This window comes from Amphiura filiformis, chromosome 14, assembly GCF_039555335.1.
Source record: "Amphiura filiformis chromosome 14, Afil_fr2py, whole genome shotgun sequence".
Taxonomy (NCBI): Eukaryota; Metazoa; Echinodermata; class Ophiuroidea; order Amphilepidida; family Amphiuridae; genus Amphiura; species Amphiura filiformis.
The window spans coordinates 35,529,688-35,551,609 of record NC_092641.1 but is presented as its reverse complement, the minus strand read 5'-3'; the positions used below and the strand labels follow the sequence as shown (position 1 = coordinate 35,551,609).

The window sequence follows — 21,922 nt, the reverse complement described above, 5'->3', positions numbered from 1 at the left end:
ACGCCAAATAAAAAAATACCACATATGAATTGGGTAACCACAATTCATGTGTGAACATACCGTTACTGTCCTATGTTTTTCTTAGCAAATAAAAAATGTTGAAGGTTTTTCGTTTTATACCGGAAGTGACCCCTTAATGACCTTTGACCCCAAATCTGTGAGGACCCCATAGACACTGGGTAATAGCAATGCATGTGTGCAAGTGGTGTCACTGTCCTACGTAATTTGTGGGAAAAGAAGCATTTTAAAGGTATTTCGTTTTATACCGGAAGTGGCCCCTTAATGACCTTTGACCCTAAATAAAAAAAAAATACCACATATGCACAGGGTAACTGCAATTTATGTGTGAACATACCGGTACTGTCCTATGTTTTTGTTAGAAAATATAAATTTGTGAAGGTTTTTCGTTTTATACCGGAAGTGACCCCTTAATGACCTTTGACCCCAAATCTGTGAGGACCCCGTAGACACTGGGTAATAACAATGCATGTGTGCAAGTGGCGTCACTGTCCTACGTAATCTGTGAGAGAAGAAGCATTTTGAGTTGAAATCACGTTTTTGACCTCTATGACCCCTGCGTGACCTTTGACCTCACAAGTTTCATATGACATGTAGGGGCATGGTCATTGATGGTTGTGACCAAGTTAGGTCAAAATCGGTGTACGCATGTGAGTGCTAGAGCAAATGTAATGGTCGGCAGAAGAAGAAGAAAGAACCTGTAAGAAAAAAGACACAGCCGTGACTAACGTCACGGCTGTGTAAAACGTCACGGCTGTGTAAAAATGGGGGAAGAGAGAGTGGGTGTATGTGGGGTGTGCGTGCATAAAACGTGGATACATTTCTGATTCTATACCCATAAACTGGGACCAGACCTGCAAACGAGATATCCCCGGTTTACTTTTGACGCTAATAGGGCTATACAACCCCCTAGAGGGCGCTAAATGTATTATTTAGGGGTGAGATTGCATATTGCATAGTACAGAATCCGACCATACTGCAGTTATTGTCCATTTTCCTATGTACCCAATACACAGTGCTCTCACCATTGACGTGTGACTGTGACCTCTACAAACTGTATGTAAAAGGTATAGAGCATTGCCTAATTAACGTCACTGTGTGAAAACTAACGGGCCAATATTTTTTGTACTCACTGAAATTCTAGAAAATATAGTTTGGTAACATGTCCTAAATTTTTAGCTAATTTAGGTGTTTGGAAATATTCGTACTTTTGTGTTTTAGTAAGGAAGGGCACGGCATGGCCTGCAAAATTCCCTGTGTAAATCGAATGCAACTTTTAGTGACTATCACTCATTTTGTGGACCGCTCTCTTCCGAAAGGCATTAAAATTATACCACTTGACGGATATTTTTTGTACTTGCTGTCAATCAAGAATAATGTATACATTACATGTATGCTAAAAACTGAGTAGGTGGGGCATCTGCAAATGGTCGTACTTCCCTGATATGTAAATGACAGATAACAGCAAAAACAACTCCCAAATCTGTCCATAACTTTGGTCAGTGGAGAGAGTCAGGGGATTTCAAGTGGGTGATTATTGATTGGCAAGTGACAAGTGATTTGGGCATAAGTGCAGCCCACCATTCAATGTGGAGGAAGGACTAGACTTTATCGATTGATTTTGCTGGAATAATTTCCTGTTAACCAGGTTTAAGTACTGCAAAGGTCGAATCATGTTTGCTGTGCAGCATAACTGCACTTCCATACTATCTAACTGGGATACACACACATGATATTTTCCAGCAAAGTGGGGATTATCCACGCATGCAATGCAATATGGCACTTTTTATGTAGAGCCTTTTTGAAGCATTATTTCTCTACCGGGCAAGCCTATGTAATTACCGGTAAACTAAAATTCACCTCTCGTTTTAACTCCTTCTCACACTGCCAAATTACTCAACAAGACGATGCATGTATCTTTCATCTTTCATTTAATGTAGAAACAGCAACACAAAGTCTCAGGATTCAGTATTTGTAGCTATTTGTAGGTTAAAACTTAGTAAGAGATCCAGGTAAATACAGCTTGCTCCAATTCACGAGTGGCCAATCCATCGAACTTGTATCGATCTATCAAATATGCAAATGAGCCTAAATTTTGGGCGCACAACCAGAAATTGGCACCAACATTTTACAAGTAGGTGGGGTGTGTAGGCGTGGGGTGTAGCTGGGTGTGTGTGTGAGGTAGGTGAGTTAGGGAGATACAAGGAGAAACAGAGGGGAGAGAGTGGATTAGAAGACGGAAGGGAATGGGAGACCTCGAGAGGGGAGTGGAATAGGGTGTAGGGGAGGGAAGAGTGCAGTGTACGGGGAGAGGTGAGGGAGAGAAGAAGGAGACACCGGGGAGAGTAGGAGAGGGAAGAGGAGGTAATATAGGTGAGCAGAGGATGATTTAAGCACTTCCCACCACGCCACTGTGTTGACTTGCGGTTAGCACAGCTGTGTGAGTGAACATGACACCACTGCTCGCACATTGCATTGACGGGCATGGTTAAATTTGAATTTCGACTGATATATTTACAATAAAAACGCATTCAAAATGCTAGTCGATTTCACATTTTGTGTTACCTACAGAAGGTGTGAATTACCCTTTGTGCATACATCATGACACACGCACAATTCTTACACAACATCTTTTGCACAGAATTCAATGGGATTTGAAAAGTTAAGTAAAGTGGCAGTTGAAACTCTAGTGATAACACGTTTACAGTGCATGATGGGGCTTCCTTAAATCATCCTCTGATAGGTGAGGGATAGGAGAGCCTAGGTGAGATGCCTTCCGGGGACATGAAACTAATTGGTAAGTTTTAATGTCGCTTATGAATGCAGCAGTCACCATGCACGCGTGTGATTGTTGTCCGATCCATACAATTTATTTGTTTCCTTCAACCCCGGCCTTCAACATAACATAACACAAAAGCGAACATGTATCCGATAATATGCGCAGCACTGCATGATGCAGTCATGTCTACAGTAGAATTCAACTCAACCTTTGCAGGACTTAAACCCCATTAAAAGCTATATATTAAACCAAGATAACACTCATTGAAAACAGCTCAACTGATTAAATCATATCTTCTCTGGTTAAATACACACAACATATGTGTCTGCTTTACACGTACAATGGAGCAATGAGCTGGGATTATCCTTTCAGTTGGGTGAACGATTATAAAGCGAGCGCTAGAGAACAATTGTGTGTGGTCTTTGTTTACGAAATGAGACAATACGTGCTTATTGTTAACCAGCGTTCTTGAAAATGAGAAACATGGTGGTTTGCAGACTTAACACGGTTTGGAAATAATTTCTTCATAGTTTTTGGTATTATCTGTCGTTTACATATCCTTCCTAAAACACCAAAGTACACATATTTCCAAACATCTAAATTAGCTGAAAATTTAGGACATGTTACAAAACTATATTGTCTAGAATTTTAGAAGAGTACTTTTAATATTGGCCGGTTATTTTTCACACAGCGACGTTAACTAGGCAATGTACTATTACCTATAACATTAACTAAAACACCAAAGTACGCATATTTCCAAACATCTAAATTAGTTAAAAATTTAGGACATGTTACAAAACTATATTTTCTAGAACTTTAGAAGAGTACTTAATATTGGCCGGTTATTTTTCACACAGCGACGTTAACTAGGCATATCCCCATACTTTTAACGTAGGCTATTTGTAGAGGTCACGCGTCAATGGGAAAGAGCACTGTGTATTGTGTATAGGAAAACGGACAGTAACTGCAGTATGGTCACACCCAAAAGATGATAAAATAGCTAGTACTATACACACAAATAGAATTATGAATACAATGTAAAAGTATATTAATTTTTAATGATTATTTCATTTAATATGTTCTTAGATTCGTATATTTTTTTGTTTCTGTGTAGTAACAAGGCTATTTACATTATAACATCTTACTAATTTACACATATGCACATTATTTTTATCCAATCATAAATTTAAAAAACAAACAATTTTAACAAAGTATAGAGGCCCTGTATCATTTTATCGATTGGCTCCAAACAAAGGATTTGAACCGGTGTCCTTCACCGTAGTTATGGCGGAGTGCAGTCCATTCAATCAAATTTTGTCATCAACCTATTTGATCATAGTGCAGGGTTATGTGTGTGAGACGAACTGTCACGGTAGATTGCAATCATGCTTTTGTTGAATGCATTTGAGTAGTCCGCCATATTATACGTCACATGCAAGGCCTCTATTATTTACCAAATAATCAAAGTTTAAAATGGGTGTTGAGAGAGGTGATTAATTCTTATAGTTGATCTCACTTTACTTGCAACATCATTATATAAGGAATAGTTGTATTTTACAACAACTGATCAATACTAAATTTTAAACCAATTGTGTTTTCCAGATAAGTCAATAATTACAAAGTTAGGTTTACATTGACTGGCTCACAAAGCAATTTCATTCAGAAATGATAGCCGAAAATAATATTAAATAATACAATGACCTATTTTGAAGTTACACATTCAAAATTAAAATACAGCCAATGTATTGTGATCACCATATAATCAAGTCCTCAGTCAATGTCGTGGAATTCAAAATCAAATAGTTATCATACAAATATAACAATTTCAATTAAATTACATGTATTTGACAACGATTAACAAAATTCAAACTAAATGTCTTTTTAATGAGTGACTGAGTTTTGTTGTTGACAATTGTATTCACTGAATGTAATTCTCAGTTCAGTTTAAGTCCGTTATGTTATATACAGTTTGCCCCCCCCCCCAAAAAAAGAGAACCCTTATTGCACCCTCTTTTTCTCCTATTTCTGAAAACATGCTTTTCCTGTCTTTTCCTTGCTCTTATTTCAAAACCAAACGGAGTCTTCTCAGAGCCACACCAGACCGAATCAGCAGAAGTGGCTAGACCGTAGCCAAAACTATGTATGGTCTCCGACTACGCCGAAATCTTTGCTTCCACGCCTGTTCCCCATTGCCCAAAAATGGATGCAAACTGTTCCTCAAGTTCAAGGGATTCAGAAAAAAAGAAGTTTTTACTACCTGCGATGTCAAGTTCAGAAGATGATAAATAAATAAATATATATTCAATTCAATCCTATGGAATCCGACATATCTTTTGAATCTCTGCTGTGTAGCATGCTAACTAGACATCGCAAATAGTGCAAACTATTCTTTTTTTGAAACCTCTTAGCTAGGCGAACAATTTGCCTCAACCTTTACGAAAATTTGAGCAACTTTGACTTTGAACCCATACACAACAAGCAAATCGACCTGTGACCTTTTGAGCTATTGGAATACAATTAATTTTTGCCCCCTATGCGATCCTATGGGCCATTTGGGGGTCGTATTGAAGGTCACAGTCTCAAAATATTGCTTGGCAGACAACAGGTTCGAGTTCAGCATACCCAAATTAACAAAAATAAGCTTGTTGCCAACTTTTACGCAAACTTGCCGCTAGGAACGCGATACCTATGTACACATCAAAACATGTCACGTTCATATGGATTTCTATGGTCATTGACCTGTTTTGATGCGAAATCTAGGTTATGAAACGTTCTACATGTTGCTAACTAGCATTGTTTAAGATCATTTATCAAGATAAAGATGTTGACACAATTTTGAATCAACCGCCATTTTTGCTGAAATTTTTTCGCGTGCGCACAAAAGGTCCCAGTAAAACAGGAACAAATATATGCTCGTCCCACAGTTGTTTGATGGCATGTAAAACCGAGTCATTTTAAGAAAAGGTGAACAATGATGCCGCTATTTAACTTAAATCTTGTTTGCAATTTTACAAGAGGTAGACACTTGTAGATTACTTGGCTTATTTAAATTTTAAATATATGTAAATATCGCCCTCTATTTGCACACAAATGTACAGTTTATAGAATAAATATACTTTAAAAGATGAATAATTTGATATAGAAACAAAAATCTAGGTTTAAAATTGCTACAAAACTTTATATGTATACAAAAATATATGTGTATGCAGGGGCGTAGCCAACTTTCTTGGTCAGGGGGGGCAAAACAAATTTCAGGGGCACAGTTGAAAAAAAATTGCAGTTGCAACATGTAATTTTTGTTTTTAGAGAGACTACATGTTTTCGAGCTTCCAAAAAGGCTCTATTGGGACGATATGCTCGCGTAGCGCGCAAAAAAAATTGAATTTGACACTATTTTTGCCCATAATCGATACGAAAATTGCTTTAACACTTTATTTGGTCTAGCTAGAAAAGTTATTTTTCAATCCGATGGCACTTCCACCTTATGATTCACTAGATATGATCGTCTCATTTGATAAGTCTAGAATTGAAAAGGAAAACATTTTCAAAATCCCCCAGAGAGAATTTTGTCCCGGTTTGGCTGGAATTGACCATATATATAAATGTTTCTACTGTGTTGCTGTACGGCATTGATGAGGCGTGTATGGCAAGCCATTGGGGTCATAACGTGCAGATGGCTACGCGCAGCTTATTTAAAGCTACGTGCAGCTGTTTGACCAATCAAAATAGTCAATCTAATTACGTGGTTGGGTCGTTAGCTGCGCGTAGTACTAGTATAGTGCTAGGTATCCTCTTTCACGCGTATTATTTTGTGATTAATTTACGGAATTAGCATAGATATTAACGAGCGGGTAAGGAGGCCAAATCACAGCACGTGTCAAGAGAACATGTTGCCAATGCCTGGCTAAAATGACACACAGCATATTCTATTTAGTGTTTCCAAGTTTACACCGTGTTCTGTATTTGCCATGCAGGGGATATGAAGGTCAAACAACAACTACTACTGATGTAAAGCGCTGTGTAAAGATATTGCACGGAAAGCGATATCACATGCCACTGTGTAAATATGGAGAGAGTAATGGGTCATCATTTTCTTCGGAACGGGGGGGGGGTCCAAAATTTACAAAAAGTCGGCGTCAATTTTGGCATCAAAAATGTTATGACCCCGGCTCCCACCACCAATACACCATACCCCCTAGACAGGCTAAAATTGTATTGAAATCAGTCTTTTTGAATACAATAAACACACTATCTTATGACGCCCTACATTTTGTCATTTTCAATTTCTGACCCCCTCCCCCTTATTTTGCTTTCCAAAAAAGTATGACCCCTTATATTTGGGACCCCCTTCCGAAGAAAATGATAGCCCCCTAAATATAGAACAATCATCATTCTGTTCAGATATTACTTTAATAGCACCTATACCATTTTTGCTTGTATACTACAGATATTTTCATTTACAAATATTAACAACGTAATATTTGTGAGAGAGGATGTTTACATCAGCTCCACGTGTTTAAAACCGCAAATCTGATTGGTTAATAAGCTGCACGTAACGAGAAAGAAGCTGCGCGTAGCTAGTCCCACGTTCTGACCCTTCTGGCTTGCAATACACGTTATGACCCCAATGGCTTGCCGTAAGTGTTCGCCGGCCGTACGATTAATACCTAAATCCTTCAAGAACGGATTGGCAACCCTTCTCCTGTGTGAGGTCGCATTGTCGTCCATGAAACAAAGCCATTGCCCACAGCCCAGCGCAGACAGGGTCTAATTCTGCATAAAACCGGGCAACGTTATTTCTATAGATCTGCTGCGCATTCAAATTGCATTGTATTGCATCGTTATTTCATTTGTGTCTATGCTAATTATGTTTACACAACATGAACTCACGTGTTTTCAAGCAAATTCGCCGATAATAGGTGATCAAAAGCGATCGAAATGTTACAAAAGTACAGATCGCATTCAGCTTACTTCATATGAGATGATCTTTGGAAAAATACGGCATAATTTGTCTTGGTGTTTGCGGAATGCCATGCAGTATAAATATTAACACGTTGCGGCAATTCATGATTGACAACTAACAATCGGCGTGTCCTTCGTATCCTCCACTGTCAATTTCTTATCCACTCACTAATCCTCACAAAAGCTTTGTGTTGATTACTTAATGTGTGGAGGCAAAATGCAATAAGTACAATGAAATAATGAGTAGGGCGGGCTCCGAGGCGGGTTTCTTCTTCATCTTACGTAACAGTATTGTTCTCCAAAAAAACACCGGAAGCTTGTCGTTTGGAGCTCTAGCTGAAATACAGCAAGATAATTATTATAAGATAGTAAATGTAAACCTGTATTTTAGCTAGAGTATCTCGAGCCGGGATCTCGAGCTAGCCCAGCGCCAACTTAAGGAATCACATGGGGTTGCGATACCTCGTTAACATACCTAACGATTGGCCTTGAGGTTGTCATTGATGGGAACAATATCCGGATTCCCGCTTATATAACATTACACCCGTACCCCCTCCAAATTTTATAACAGGAAACACATAGCAACGCTGGAAAAATACTTGCTGATCAGCAAAATTAATACTGCACCATTTAGCAGCTTTTTAAAATGAGCGACTCGTGATTCAATATGAAAGCACTTGTTAGGTTCAAATTCTCAGTCAGTGTTGATATGATATGCCTGATGGCGTGTGCCAAGCCCCGTTTCAATCACATGAGTACGTAAATGATGAGCCGCTAAAGACCAAGGTAAATTTACATGTTGTACAGGATCGGAGTGAAAAAAATAGTATTTCGTGATCCTAGCATCCTCTTTTTATGACATTGTTCCGTAGATATCCGCGAAAAAAGCTTAATCCCAAAATGTGGTATAAAAATCTCAACTTTTTTGGAGAAAAGTGGGGGATGAGGCTGTGGATCACGAAATGCCCTTTTAAGTTTAAGGGGACTCGATCTTTTGTGCGTAATTATAGAGGGCCAGCGGATTCACTCTATCATTAAAAAAATTCAAAGTCAAAGAGCCCTAGGAATAAAAACTGTAGTGTAATTCACGCCAGATACAATTTCTTTATTCGACAAAAATTAATTTTTGTAATCGATCAAAAAACAAACGTTTTATGTAAATTTTAAATTTAGCCTGAATCCGTAAATATGGTAACTCTCGCCCTTTTTAAGGTCAAGGCTATTTTTACCATTATGCAGCGAACCATTGTTGAAGCTATTTCACATACATGTACAAAACATTCTAGAGAAAGAATGAGGACATATAGTGTTGAAATATCTTTTGTTGATTTCGAATGATAATGTCATGAAGTCGTAAATTTTAAGGTCCCAAATTCCTAAAACCAAAACAAAACATTGCGACGCAGATAATTCCCGACTTACGCAATTTCATCATCACATCAGTGTCTTTATTATTTGTTTGAAATCTTTCCCAAACGTTCGTGCTATTTATGCATAAAACGGCTAATCTTTCTTTACAAAACGCGTCTTTTTTAGTAAACAAAAGGCTAAAGATGACATTATGAGATTTATCTTTTATCATTACACTCATCTGCTAAACTGTCACGGTGGCCGAGCGGTAAAGCGCTAGACGCGTAATCGAAGGAAGTTTAGAATCGCTGGTTCGAGTCCCCACGAACCCTGTGGAAACTTTTTTTTCTTCAAAATTCATGATCGCATTCCGAAATGAGTCACTTGTCGGTAAATCATGTATCGTATCCTTAAGCGCAGGATCTGTGGTTTAATGGATTAAGGAACAGAATAGTTGTTATTATATACCTCATATATAGATTCCTGTCATCTGATTGGTTGAACGTGCAGTCATTGAATTAACCATGCCCTCAAAATGAACAATGGACCGGTCCATGGAAATGAACTATGGACCGGTCACGTGCGTCCCGATCAAACTGCACAATCGCAACATCCATGTATCCATTCGGTATATAAAACAAATTATTGACTGCTTCATTCGGGACATAGTTAAGATTATAGGCCCGCGGTGATCTCAAAACCATGCTATGACCCTCGGCTGCGCCTCGGGTCATAGCATGGTTTTGATATCACCTTAGGCCTATAATCTTAACCATGCCCTTCATAGCAGTCAATATTTGTATACTATAATTATGCTATGTGAAGTTCAGAAGATAGATGATTAATATATAAAAACGTCATTGAATCCTACATATCTTTTAGCTCTTTTCTGATACATACTAACTAGTCATCGCAGATAGTGCAAACTATTCTTTTCTCAAAATCTCTAAGCTAGACGAACGATTTGCCTTACTATAACGAAAATATGAATAACTTTGACTTTTGACCCTTAGACCGTAACTAGATAACTATAGTTCGTGTGCGCACAAAATTTACATTTGTGGAATCCGTCGGGCCAGACGAATAATATGACATCATCTTCTTTGAACAAGTTCATTTGGAATGTTGGATTGAACTGTAAACATGGTTCGTTTTGAACAATTCCAGTGCAAAATGATGTTGATCTACTCACATTTTCAGTGACGTTTCACCACTACACTAGTGGTTTCTTCAGACTGCAACTCATCACATCTTGACTGCTTCCTTTTATAGTCAACAGTAGCCGTTGAGGGCGTGATGAGTTGGTCAAAGATGTTGTTGAGTGAATATTCAAAGGTCAAATCTATCGCCAACGTTTCGGCATGGCCATGGGTAGTCCCCTCAGCCCCCTCGCTTGCAACATCTTTATGGAGTGGCTTGAGCAGAAAGCTATTTCCACAGCTCCGGCAAGCTGTCGCCCCCGTCTCTGGAAGAGATATGTTGACGATGTTTTGGAAATAGTACGCAAAGGACAAGTAGACAATCTTACAGATCATTTAAACACCATTGATCCCACCAACAGTGTAAAATTCACCTACGAGCAAGAGCAAGAGGGCTCTATTCCCTTCCTTGATACTCTTATCACCAGAAAACCCGACGGTTCAGTGAAACTTAGCATTTATAGAAAGAAAACGCACACTGATCAATACTTGCAGTTTTCCTCCCACCATCCATTACATCAAAAATTAGGAGTGGTCAGAACTCTGTTAGATCGGAGTGATGCTTTAGTCACTGAGGAAGCGGATAAGCAAAAAGAGGAGAAAAATATCCGCGAAGCCTTTTCGTGCTGCGGATACCCGGATTGGTCAATAAAGAAAGTAAAACAAGACAGAGCTACTCCCAAAACAAAGCCTACCTCTAAGCAAAAAGATGACGGTGGAAAGTCAAAAGGCATGGTTGTAGTTCCTTATATCATGTCTCGCGAGTTTTTAAAAAACATGGCTTCGCAACTGCTATGAAACCACACCATACAATACGTAGCATGCTCGTTCGTCCCAAGGACAAACTCCTCCCTCAACAAAAAGCGGAGCCGATTTACGAAATCACCTGCGGAGACTGTGCTAGTTCATATATTGGAGAAACCGGCCGTCCCTTCGGAGTCCGCTTGAAAGAACACCAAAAAGAGGTGGAGAAACTTGAAAGCAAACCATATACTCGAGCTAGCCGAAAATCATCTATCACAGACATTCACAAGTCAGCTATCACCGACCACGTAGCTTCTTCTAATCATTCCATCAATTGAGAGGACTCAAAAGTTATCGACAGGGAAGCTGACAAGACCACCAGATGGCTAAAAGAGGCTATCTGGATACGCCGAAAAGGAAAAGACACTCTAAACAAGGACGAGGGGGCCTATTCACTCAACAACATCTTTGACCAACTCATCACGCCCTCAACGGCTACTGTTGACTATAAAAGGAAGCAGTCAAGATGTGATGAGTTGCAGTCTGAGAAACCACTAGTGCAGTGGTGAAACGTCACTGAAAATGTGAGTAGATCAACATCATTTTGCATGTTATTGTTCAAAACGAACCATGTTTACATATGACATCATGTTTTTGAAAGTGTTGCCGGAATACAATTGTTGCCTCCTATACGACTACGTGGGCCATTTTGGGGGCCTTTTTCAGGGTCATGGTCTCTAAATACTGCTTGGCAAATAACAGACACAACATATTCCAATTCAGCATACCCAATTTAACAAAAAATGGTAGTGCCCACTTTCACGAAAACCTACCGATTGGAACGCGATTTTCTTAAACAGAATCAGTCTACAAATATATAACAGTAGAAAAAATGACATCTCAGAAATGTTATATTATTTTAATAATTTAAAAATTACTATTATTACATTAATGCACAGAGGTGTTTAGAAATAATCAGGGCTGTCAACTCTCACGCATTGGCCGTGAGTCTCACGCATTGGGTCACTTTCTCACGGTCTCACGCAAAGGTAGTATAATCTCACGCCTAGGTAGTAAATCTCACGCAAAAAGCTGGAAAATGAGTAAAATCTCACGCATCGTCATGAATAATTTGTTGCTCCTCCCCCTCTTTTCACATTGTCGAGCGCCGTGGCTCAAATAATCATGGTACAAAAAATGAACATTGGAGTCGGCAAACCCCGGTCACCTCTGTCTCACGCCAAGCAATTCCAAAAAGTTGACAGCCCTGGAAATTATGACAAAACATTGTCACAAAAACCCTGAATCGTGACTTACTAGTGACTTACTATAAATTCTGCTTATGAGATATAATATCCCCGGGATAATATCGTCACCCTAATACTTTTAAGAACAAAATATAAAGATGGTTCAAGCATGCATCAGTTACGTAATCACCCTAATTATTTCTGATTATTCTCTTTCACTTGTCCCATTATCATTTGTCCTTGTGCAAAGATTGATGAATAAGTATGTTTAAATGCATATTTAAACCATATTGTACTTTGTTCTCAAATTACAGACAATGACTTAGATAATTAGCGTAGTAGGGTGGCGTATTATGGTTCTTCGAGGTTTAGTTGTTAAGGTATTGGCCTTGGTCGATAAACCAATAATTCACTCCTGTTGTTCACAGGATCACACAAACTTTGGAAGGATGAAGTCCCTCGTCATTTGCAGTGGCGCTCCCCGTGGTCGTAGTTTCGTTTCCATGCAGTGCGGCAGTTACGAGTGGCTTTACGGGGCTCTCAGTTTGATCTCTTTGTCCTGTTTATCATTCGAGAAGAGAAAACAAAAACATCTTACTGATTAACAAAAATAATTTACAGATTAGATTATAAAACTTGGGGTAAGTTAAGAATCTCAGTACACCACTCTCCTGTCATACACCTGATTTGTGAATGGAATATTGCTACAGGACAGCTCGTGGTTGGTATAGGCTGGGATATACAAAAAGGACACCTTACTAAATCCAGCAAATTACACGCACTTTGACCTGTATCTCTTGCCAGAAAATAGAGGATATTGTTTCATCACAAAATGTCTAAACACCTCTTTGCAAATAACATTATAGAATGCACTCCATGACTGGGCAGAATGCTTAAACAGAAGTGGGCAAATAGATGTTCTGGTGCTGGACTTTAGTAAGGCCTTTGATCCCGCATTATAGATTGGCCATAACCATGCTTACAGAATCAGGGGGAGAAATTTCCAGGCAGATTGCAAACAGTGTGTTAACCCCGCCTGGGATGTTAACATCAATGGACAGTGCTCATCTTGGTTCCTAGTAAGTCCACAATCAGGAATACTACTGGGATCTGTTATTGGTCCTGCACTCTTCTTGATATTATATCAATGATAATGCAAATGGGATAAAGTCCAACATCAGATTATTCACCGATGACCTCAACTTGAGGGTCTTTTTCCAACAACCTTTTGTGCGACTTCTTCTACAGCTTTCTCGACAATCTCGTACTCCTCGAAAATTGGTGTCGGATTGTTGTCACACTGGAGGACCTGGAATCTGTTTGAGAGGTCAATCTGGAAATGGTTCTTAGTAGGAGCATGTTGCAGCTTCTTCCAGTTGTATTTCGGTCTTCTACAAGGTTCAAAGACTGGTGTGCAGTCGTATGCTGAGTATTCGGTGGTCTGAATCCAGCTTTACGATGTTTACATAGTTATAATAATAATAATAATGAGGCGCTTGTATAGCGCAGAAATACCTTTAAAAGGCCTCTAAGCGCTTTACATAAATATACAACCAATACACAAAATTAAAAGTTATAAAAAAAACAATGATAAAACCGCATTAAATATACAAATTTCAGAGAGTGAAAGCAGCACTCATAAACATGACCATACGATAAAACGTGATTTAAAAAGCAAACATAGTATAGGTCCAAAACATACAATATACATATGACTTAAAAACAACATAAGCAATCTGAAAAGAAAGATTGCACAAAATTGATTTATGCATGGTATCCAGGCAGCAGACGAGTTGGAGAGAGCAAAAACAGACCATCACCTCCGTGGAACTGACAAACCGAATGATGGAAAAAACCGACAGAGGTGAGAAACTAAAACGTCTGCTTAACTGGATACCACGCACAACATAGCAGCAAATCACATATAATTTAAACTGTTGGATTGATAAAAAAAGATGAGTTTTTAACAGTTTCTTGAAGGTGGCAAGTGACGCGGCATTCCTAATCTGCTGAGGTAACCCATTCCACAACTTAGGTGAAGAAACTGAGAAGGCACGCTCTCCGTACGTTGATGTTGCTACAGTCCGTGGTACTTCAAGGAGAGAAAGCGACGACGACCGAAGGGAGCGGCTCGGTTTGTAGGTGTTAAGAAGTTCTTTCAGGTAAGGTGGAGCTAGTCCATTCAGCGATTTGTATGTGATCATGAGGATTTTGAAGACAATTCGATCTTTCACAGGAAGCCAGTGCAGCTCATTTCGGCGTAAATCGTTGATATTAACGCGATGGCCACTCACTCCTAAAACAAGTCGCACGGCACTGTTTTGTACCCGTTGAAGCTTAGAAATTGCAGAACTTGTTAGACCAAAGAGCAGACTATTGTTAGCATCAAGTCTGGATGTCACAAATGCATGCACTAAACGTTCTGCCGTAGGACGGTCGATGTATTTCCGAATACGGCCAATTTTGGAGATAGCCAGACACGCAGCGCGACACACATTGTTCACTTGAGGTATGAGCGTCATGTACTGGTCAAATAGGACTCCAAGGTTGCGCACTTCTGAAGCAATGTCAACTTCTGAGTCGCCAACTTTGATGGTAGAAATTGGTGTCGGATTCCTGCTAAATCGCGAAGATAAATGCAACACCTCAGTCTTTGAATCGTTCAGAAGCAATCTATTTTCTGCAGTCCACGCTTTCACGCCACGAACGCAGTCTTCAAGGCGTTGAAGTTGGCCGTCGCTACTGGGATCCAATACAAGATACAACTGTGTATCGTCCGCGTAGATCATAGTTTCAACACCATATGACCTAATCAAGTCTTCAAGCGGAGCAGCATAAACTGTAAACATGAATGGTCCAGCGACAGATCCTTGAGGTACGGAGCAGTTCATGAAGTGTGTCGCAGATACACTGTCGCCAATAACAACTGATTGTTGACGATTACAAAGGTAGCTAGTACACCAGGCAAGCGCTTTTCCGTGGACTCGGTAACGATCTCTCAGCCGCCGAAGTAATATCTGATGGTTGACTGTATCAAAGGCGGCCGAGAGATCGAGTAGAACAAGCACAACATCAGAACGCTGGTCAACAGCACGCAATATATCGTTCTGTACTCGCACTAGAGCAGTCTCCGTGCTGAAATGCTTGCGATACGCTGATTGTCAACTACCATACAGTTCGTTATCAAGCATGTATTCTTGAAGCTGGGCTGACGCCGCCCTCTCAACAACCTTTGAGACAAACTTCAGGTTGGAGATAGGCCTGTAGTTGTTCAGTATATTAACGTCCAGTCCAGGTTTCTTGATCAAGGGAGTTACACTAGAAACCTTGTATGATGCAGGAAAGATGCCAGATAGGAGCGAACGATTGACAATTTTAGTAATCGATGGAAGTAATTCAGGAAGGCATTCTTTTAGGAGCGAAGTTGGAATTGAGTCCAGCGAGCATGTCGACGATGGTGATTTCATGATGATACGATGGATAGTCTCTTCAGATACCTCGCAGAAATTACTGAAAGTTGAGGTATGGTTTTGTTCAGAAGGCACGGATGGTTGCAGAGTGATGTTGTCAAGCTTATCTCTAACTTTCCGGATCTTATCCGCAAAAAACTCCGCGAAGTCATTTGCCAGCTTTTCAGTGCTGTCATGGGAGGGAAGAGTTCTGTTGGAGCCAGTCGAACACATTTTGTCAACCTGTCGAAACAACTGTTTTTGGTCGCAGTCCTTCAGTTGCAATTTATGGTAGTTAGATTTTGCTTCTTCTAGCTTAGCTGAGTATTTCTTGCACTGATCACGATAGGTTTGTCTGTGTACTTCAAGTCCAGATTTACAAAACTGACGCTCACAGCGACGACGTTCCTGTAATTATAAGCTCTGCAATTGCGCACTTACTGTTGGCAAAGATGTGGGAAGTTGGTGTTTTGAGCCTGTTGGATGCATCAAAGACAAATTTTGGGTTAGGGAAATCTTGATTGTGAAGGACGGAGCTTGAATTACTGGCATAAATTCATTAGTCTATCTCCATTGTCATTTGTTGTGACATAAAAACAATGAAGACCCATCACAGCTGGATGAAATATATGGCTATCTTTGCGAATTCTTGCGAAGTCACCAATGTGGCAGAACTGTAAATAAGTACCCAATTCTTGTCGTCTGACCCTGGGCCGTTCCTACCATTAGGCCAGGTAAGGCGGTCGCCTAGGGCGGCAAACGCAGAGGGGCGCAAAAAATAAGGCGAAAAAGGAAAAAACACGGGAAATGGAGAAAGAAAAGGGCATACAAATGAGCGGATAAAAAGAAAAAATGGGAGGAAAAATACAAAAGGGGGGCGAAGAGATCTAAGAAAAAGAAAAGAAACGGGCAGAGAAAAGGAAAGAAGACATGGGACGGAGAAAGAAGAGATGGGGCGGAGAAAAAGAAAGAAGAAACGGGTGGAGAAATGGAAGATGAAATGGGCGGTGAAAAAACAGAAGGAAAAAAGAAAAGAAAAAAAAAATAGAAGAGAGGAGAAAAGAAACAGAAAACACTAAGTGCCGCAGAAGAACAAAAAGTGGGATAAAAATACAGAAAAGAAGGAAAACCATAGGCGTAGATCCCGGGGGGATGGGGGGTTAAAGCCCCCAATATTTTGCCAGGGGGATGGTCCATACAATTATTCCCCCCAATGTTGACGCCTGTGTGTGAGTTTCTGACAAATTAGCCTTATTTTGGTCTTTTTTTAGTCCCAAAAGTGCAATTTTTTCCCGCTTCACCCGAATGTATTCCATTTTTGCATCATATTTCAACAGTTTAGCTTCAAAAAGGCAAATTTTTCGCGCGTTTTACGCGCATTTGTACTATGAACTTATTATGTTGCCAAAAGGTGCTAAATTCACTATACTTCAAGAAAATTTTTCCAACCTCATCCCCCAATATCAAAAAGAAATCTACGCCACTGAGGAAAACGGTCGTGGGCCGTATACAAATACATGTAGGTCAACATTTTTTGGTATGCTTTGGTGGGGCGGCAGGGAGAGGCTTTGCCTAGGGCGGCAAAATCCCTAGGAACGGCCTGACCATAATTAGTTAGTCGGTGTGGGATGATGTTCTTGCACACCGACAATATCGACGCCTGGATCGCTCCAACTCATAAATAGTTGGCGGGTCTTTCCTTGTTGGTATAGTGTACGCACATTGTAGGTGGATACTACAAGTGGTTTTAAGGTAAGTAGACAAGACATATCGGACCAACAATCTGTGATGGTGTGTCAGGTTCCCGCTAATTGGTAGTTAGAACTAACGAATTAGGATATAGCTATTACTTGGCAAAATAAGATAATATTTGTTAAATTAAAAAAAAATACTGTTTCTGGCATGAGGAGTATGCCTAGCGTACTAATCGAGATTATTTAACCAAGATTATTATTGTTGATATTGATGCTAATAATTATTTTTGGTTATTATTGAGGTTAATATTTTTAATTATTATTGATATTTTTGAGTGGATAACCAGAACGCTGTGAAGAGTGGGAACGCTTAGATGCACTATACGACCCGCACACACACAGGCTTTGATGTCGGCCGCTGTCAGCTGCCGTTCCGTGCCGCAAGCAAATCCGCTGCCAGCCGTCTGACCTCTTTGCTTGTTGTCGGGCTCCGTCGAGACATCGTCACTCGCCGCCCAGACAACGTCCGGTTTTAATCGCTAGTCTCCGTTTCCTGTCGCAGCCTTTTGTCCCTTGCCGTCGTGTTATCGCTGAAGGTCGTTCCCACTCGTCGGCGAATCTTGTTTTTCCTCTTTTTGCCGTCGCATTGCCGTCAACATTTTGTGATTTTCACGTTCGTCACCTTTCGTTGGTTATCGTCCGTCATAGTGTGACCGGGCCTTTACCACCCGCTATGTAGTAGGTCACTTCGAAACTTACTCTCTACAAGCTGTTATGGCAGCGCGGATGTGGTCAGGTGCATTTTTATAAAATTAATACGTATTAATAAATATCGTCGGTCGCAACACATAGTGGCGTACGTAAAGGACAAAATACGTTTCTGATCAAAACGATTTTGAAGGAGATGCTACTAGTAACGACTAGTAACGAAGTCGATACTCCTCCACTGTTATCTCTCAGTGACCCGATTTCATATGTAATTGAAGTTTAAGGTTCAAACTATTAAACTATATCTTAGTTAACAAGGAATAAATATTACAGGATTATAGAGAGATTGCGAAGAGGCGTTCACTGGAAACGCCATACGGGTTACCTGTTACGGGATTGTGCGGGCGGACCTCATAATGCCGTTCGCCTCGAAACTTAACTACAATAAATTTATGGTGGCGCTATGCTGAAACAAATATATCTATAGATGCCCTGCATGCTTTTATCGATTGGCTCCAAACAAAGGATTTTAACCGGTGTCCTTCACCGTAATCATGGCGCAGTCCAGTCCATTCAATCAAATGTTGTCATCAACCTATATGATCGTAGTGCATTTTGCTTTGTGTGTAAGACTAAGGATCATGCTTTTGTTGAATGCATTTGAGTAGTCCGTCATATTCACGGTATGATACGTTATATGCACAACCTCAATAAAGAGATATGAATCGCCATTTCACCCTTGGGTGTATCGAACCCACATTTGTATTGGTATGAAATACGATTGGCTGCATTCAGTTCAGTTTAGATCATAGCATCGATGTTTTGCGGGCTTTTTTTGTCTAAATAACCAAAACAGTCTAAACGCAGGACAACCGAACTTTTGTTCTGCTTAGTCGCGCTAAAAGTCGATCGATACATGTTAAAATCAACACAATTCCGAGATACACCTTTTTGCTATGAAATTTATTTTCTCGGTCAAATATAAAGCAAAATTTTTTTTTTCTTCAGAAATGTCAAATAAAAACATAGTGCTTGGATGAACATTTTTTTTAAAAATCCTGGTGTTAAAATTAAGCATCCAATTGTGTCTTTTAGTGTGATATTTTTGATTTTTATAGGCCTTTAGTTCGCCCGTGAGCTTTTTACAGAAATTATTTTTAGCGTCTCAAACTAATATAGTTTGCTAAAGAAAGATATTTCCCACCTCTGTAAAGCACATCGTGTGGGTCTATATATTATAGTTTTGTCAGAATTTCCGTTTTATTTTACCCTTTTCCCCTTTATGCTCCGAAAATGTCAAACTTAGTTACTTTACCTCGAGAGCAACCAGCAAAAATAATCGATATTTCAATTGTTGTCAACCCAGGTCCCTTTTCCATTGAAAACCAGGATTGCCTGACCAGCGATTTGGTAGCCCAAATCCCCAATTCTGGTAAATGAGGTGGATTTTGGAAATTTGCTCCCGTGATAGCCTGCAATTTCAATTTATAGGGGCTATGGATTCCATGATTATGAAAACCATTTTGTCTGTTTGTTTGTTTGTTTGTTTATTTATTTACCTAGGATGAGGTCCATGGGAAAATCCACTGTCCAAACCTAGAACAATTCGCGTGTTTTTAGTGGGGGTTTTAATTTTCTGTCCCTCCTATCTCCAGGTGAATTTTGAATGACCCCCCCATCGCGGGTTGGCATTTTCATTACACCCTTCAGACTTGCGTTCGGGTTTGTGTAGGCCTATTTGTCATAATTTAGCGCTATAGGACCTACTTTCTAAATGTATAGCTATAGCCGTGCTATATAAATATTATAAGGTACCGGTATGTAATATTATGTAGGCCTATGGGGGTGGGGTGGGTACTCAACACATTTTAACCATGACTTACAATGCAAGGCTCATTGTTACCATAAATGATTTTTCCTTTAGGTCATTATAATAGGTTGTTATAAACTTCCGTGTTTAACCTTGTATTGTTTTGGCTGCTTCATTATGACTTTCGGTGGGTTTAAGCAATTTCAAACAAACACAAACAAAAGGCACTATACCGAAACACTAGGTAATTTCTTTGCTATATTGAAGTTCTGGCAAAACTGTATCCAGGCCGGGCACCCAGAGATATCGATCCACAATGCTAGTATTTCACTCGTGGATTTTAAATTTTTTTCAGCTGGTAGTCAAAAATTATGGAATCAAAACGGAAATTCTGACAAAACTATGATATATCGCTCACGGTGATGTGCGTTAGAAAGTTGGGAAAAATCCTTCTTTAGCGAACTATATTACTTTGAAAAGCTAAAGGTTGATCCAAAAAAGGCTCACGGGCAGAGTTGAAGCCTATCAAAATCGAAAATCTTACACTAAATGACTGAATTTCACGACTAAGTTTAACACTAAGATTTGAAAAAAAAATACAGTATCAAGCATTACAGTTTTTCCTGACATTTACTGAAAAAATGAAAATTATTGCTTTTCATTTGGCCGAGAAAAAAAATTTTACACTGAAAAGGTGTAACTCAAAATTTTGTTCATTTGAATACCAAATTCGATCGTTTGTATTGCCTTATTAAATGACTGAGTGAGCCTTGCAGAACAATAACAATCGGTTGTCCAGCGTCCTAACTGAAAACAAGAGTTTGGTGTCGGATGGCGAAGGGAGTATGATCAGTAAAAAACAGAGTTTATACAGTTTGTACGAATTTGTGCCAATTTAAATCCACTGGCTTTGTGTTGTGTTCGTTTTGATCGTGGTTCCGTGAGTAAATCAGTTAACTTGGCATCGATCGATTTTGACATCAGACTACGACGGCAAATAGTTATACAATCTTATTTCATTCATGGTTTTATTTATAGACCACTTGACATCGTCTATCGATATGCATGAACGAGCCGCTACACTGTTCAATGGCTTTCTTGTATATGAAATGCGGTAGGCGATTTAAAATGCACGTGCCCTGAGCAAACTACGATGCGTACGCACACTGTAGGGCAAAGAACAATGGAAATGGCACCCCTTTTTGCTTGGTCTAACTGCCCTTTTCACCTGCTAGCTGTACCATCCATTCACTGATTTTTTTCAGAGCAAACTCTCTGTTTGTGAGACCATCTGCTTTTTACCATGCTGATTATTACACTACTTATCCATGGATCAATTAATTTATTTGCACTTTGTTCAATTATATTTCTCTTCTATCTATAAATATCCTCCATTAAATACTTTTATTACTTTAATTTAATTTATTTATACTTCATATTTATTATTGATTTACTACTATTATTATTCTTATATCATTTCAACTCTAGACATGATATATTGCGTGCTCCAGTTCTATTTGTTCATGATTGAGTGAACGGGTGAATCTTTTTCTTCTGTTCATCATTGCTCTTTTTCATGCTCGCTTACTGCTTCGTGCATCATGCATCGATTATGAGTTTATGACTCGTCGTCACAACGAATTCCCCCGGAACACTGATCGAATAGAAAGACATAGAGATAGATATGTTGCGGTCTTGTAAGACCGCGAAGTCCAGTCGTGACCTTGAAATGACCTCTGATGACCTTGAAATGCCTTTGGTCAAAATTGTGAATTATTTTGTGAAAAATATAGGCACTAAGTTTAATGACAATCTAATAAAAGCAATTTGATCTTGACTTGACCTCTGATGACCTTAAAATGACCTCCATCGTGTTTTGAATCATATCAACATCACATAATACTAATTTCATTCAAATTGGATAAACTTTTAGAATTTCCCCCAAAACAGACCCCTCCCCAT

The 21,922-nt window shown here is 39.4% G+C and overlaps 1 protein-coding gene across 1 annotated transcript in view; it reads right to left on the bottom strand.

Moving 5' to 3' along the window:
• Nucleotides 1-13,497: 13,497 nt before the first annotated feature.
• Nucleotides 13,498-21,922, bottom strand: part of LOC140169387 (guanylate cyclase soluble subunit beta-2-like) — an 88,277-nt gene continuing 79,852 nt past the window's right edge. Inside the window, exons 13-14 of the mRNA XM_072192645.1 lie at nt 14,268-15,453; nt 13,498-13,750 (exon numbers count right to left, since the gene is read on the bottom strand). Coding sequence (XP_072048746.1) covers nt 13,498-13,750; nt 14,268-15,453 — 1,439 coding nt within the window. The remainder of the gene's footprint in view (nt 13,751-14,267; nt 15,454-21,922) is intronic.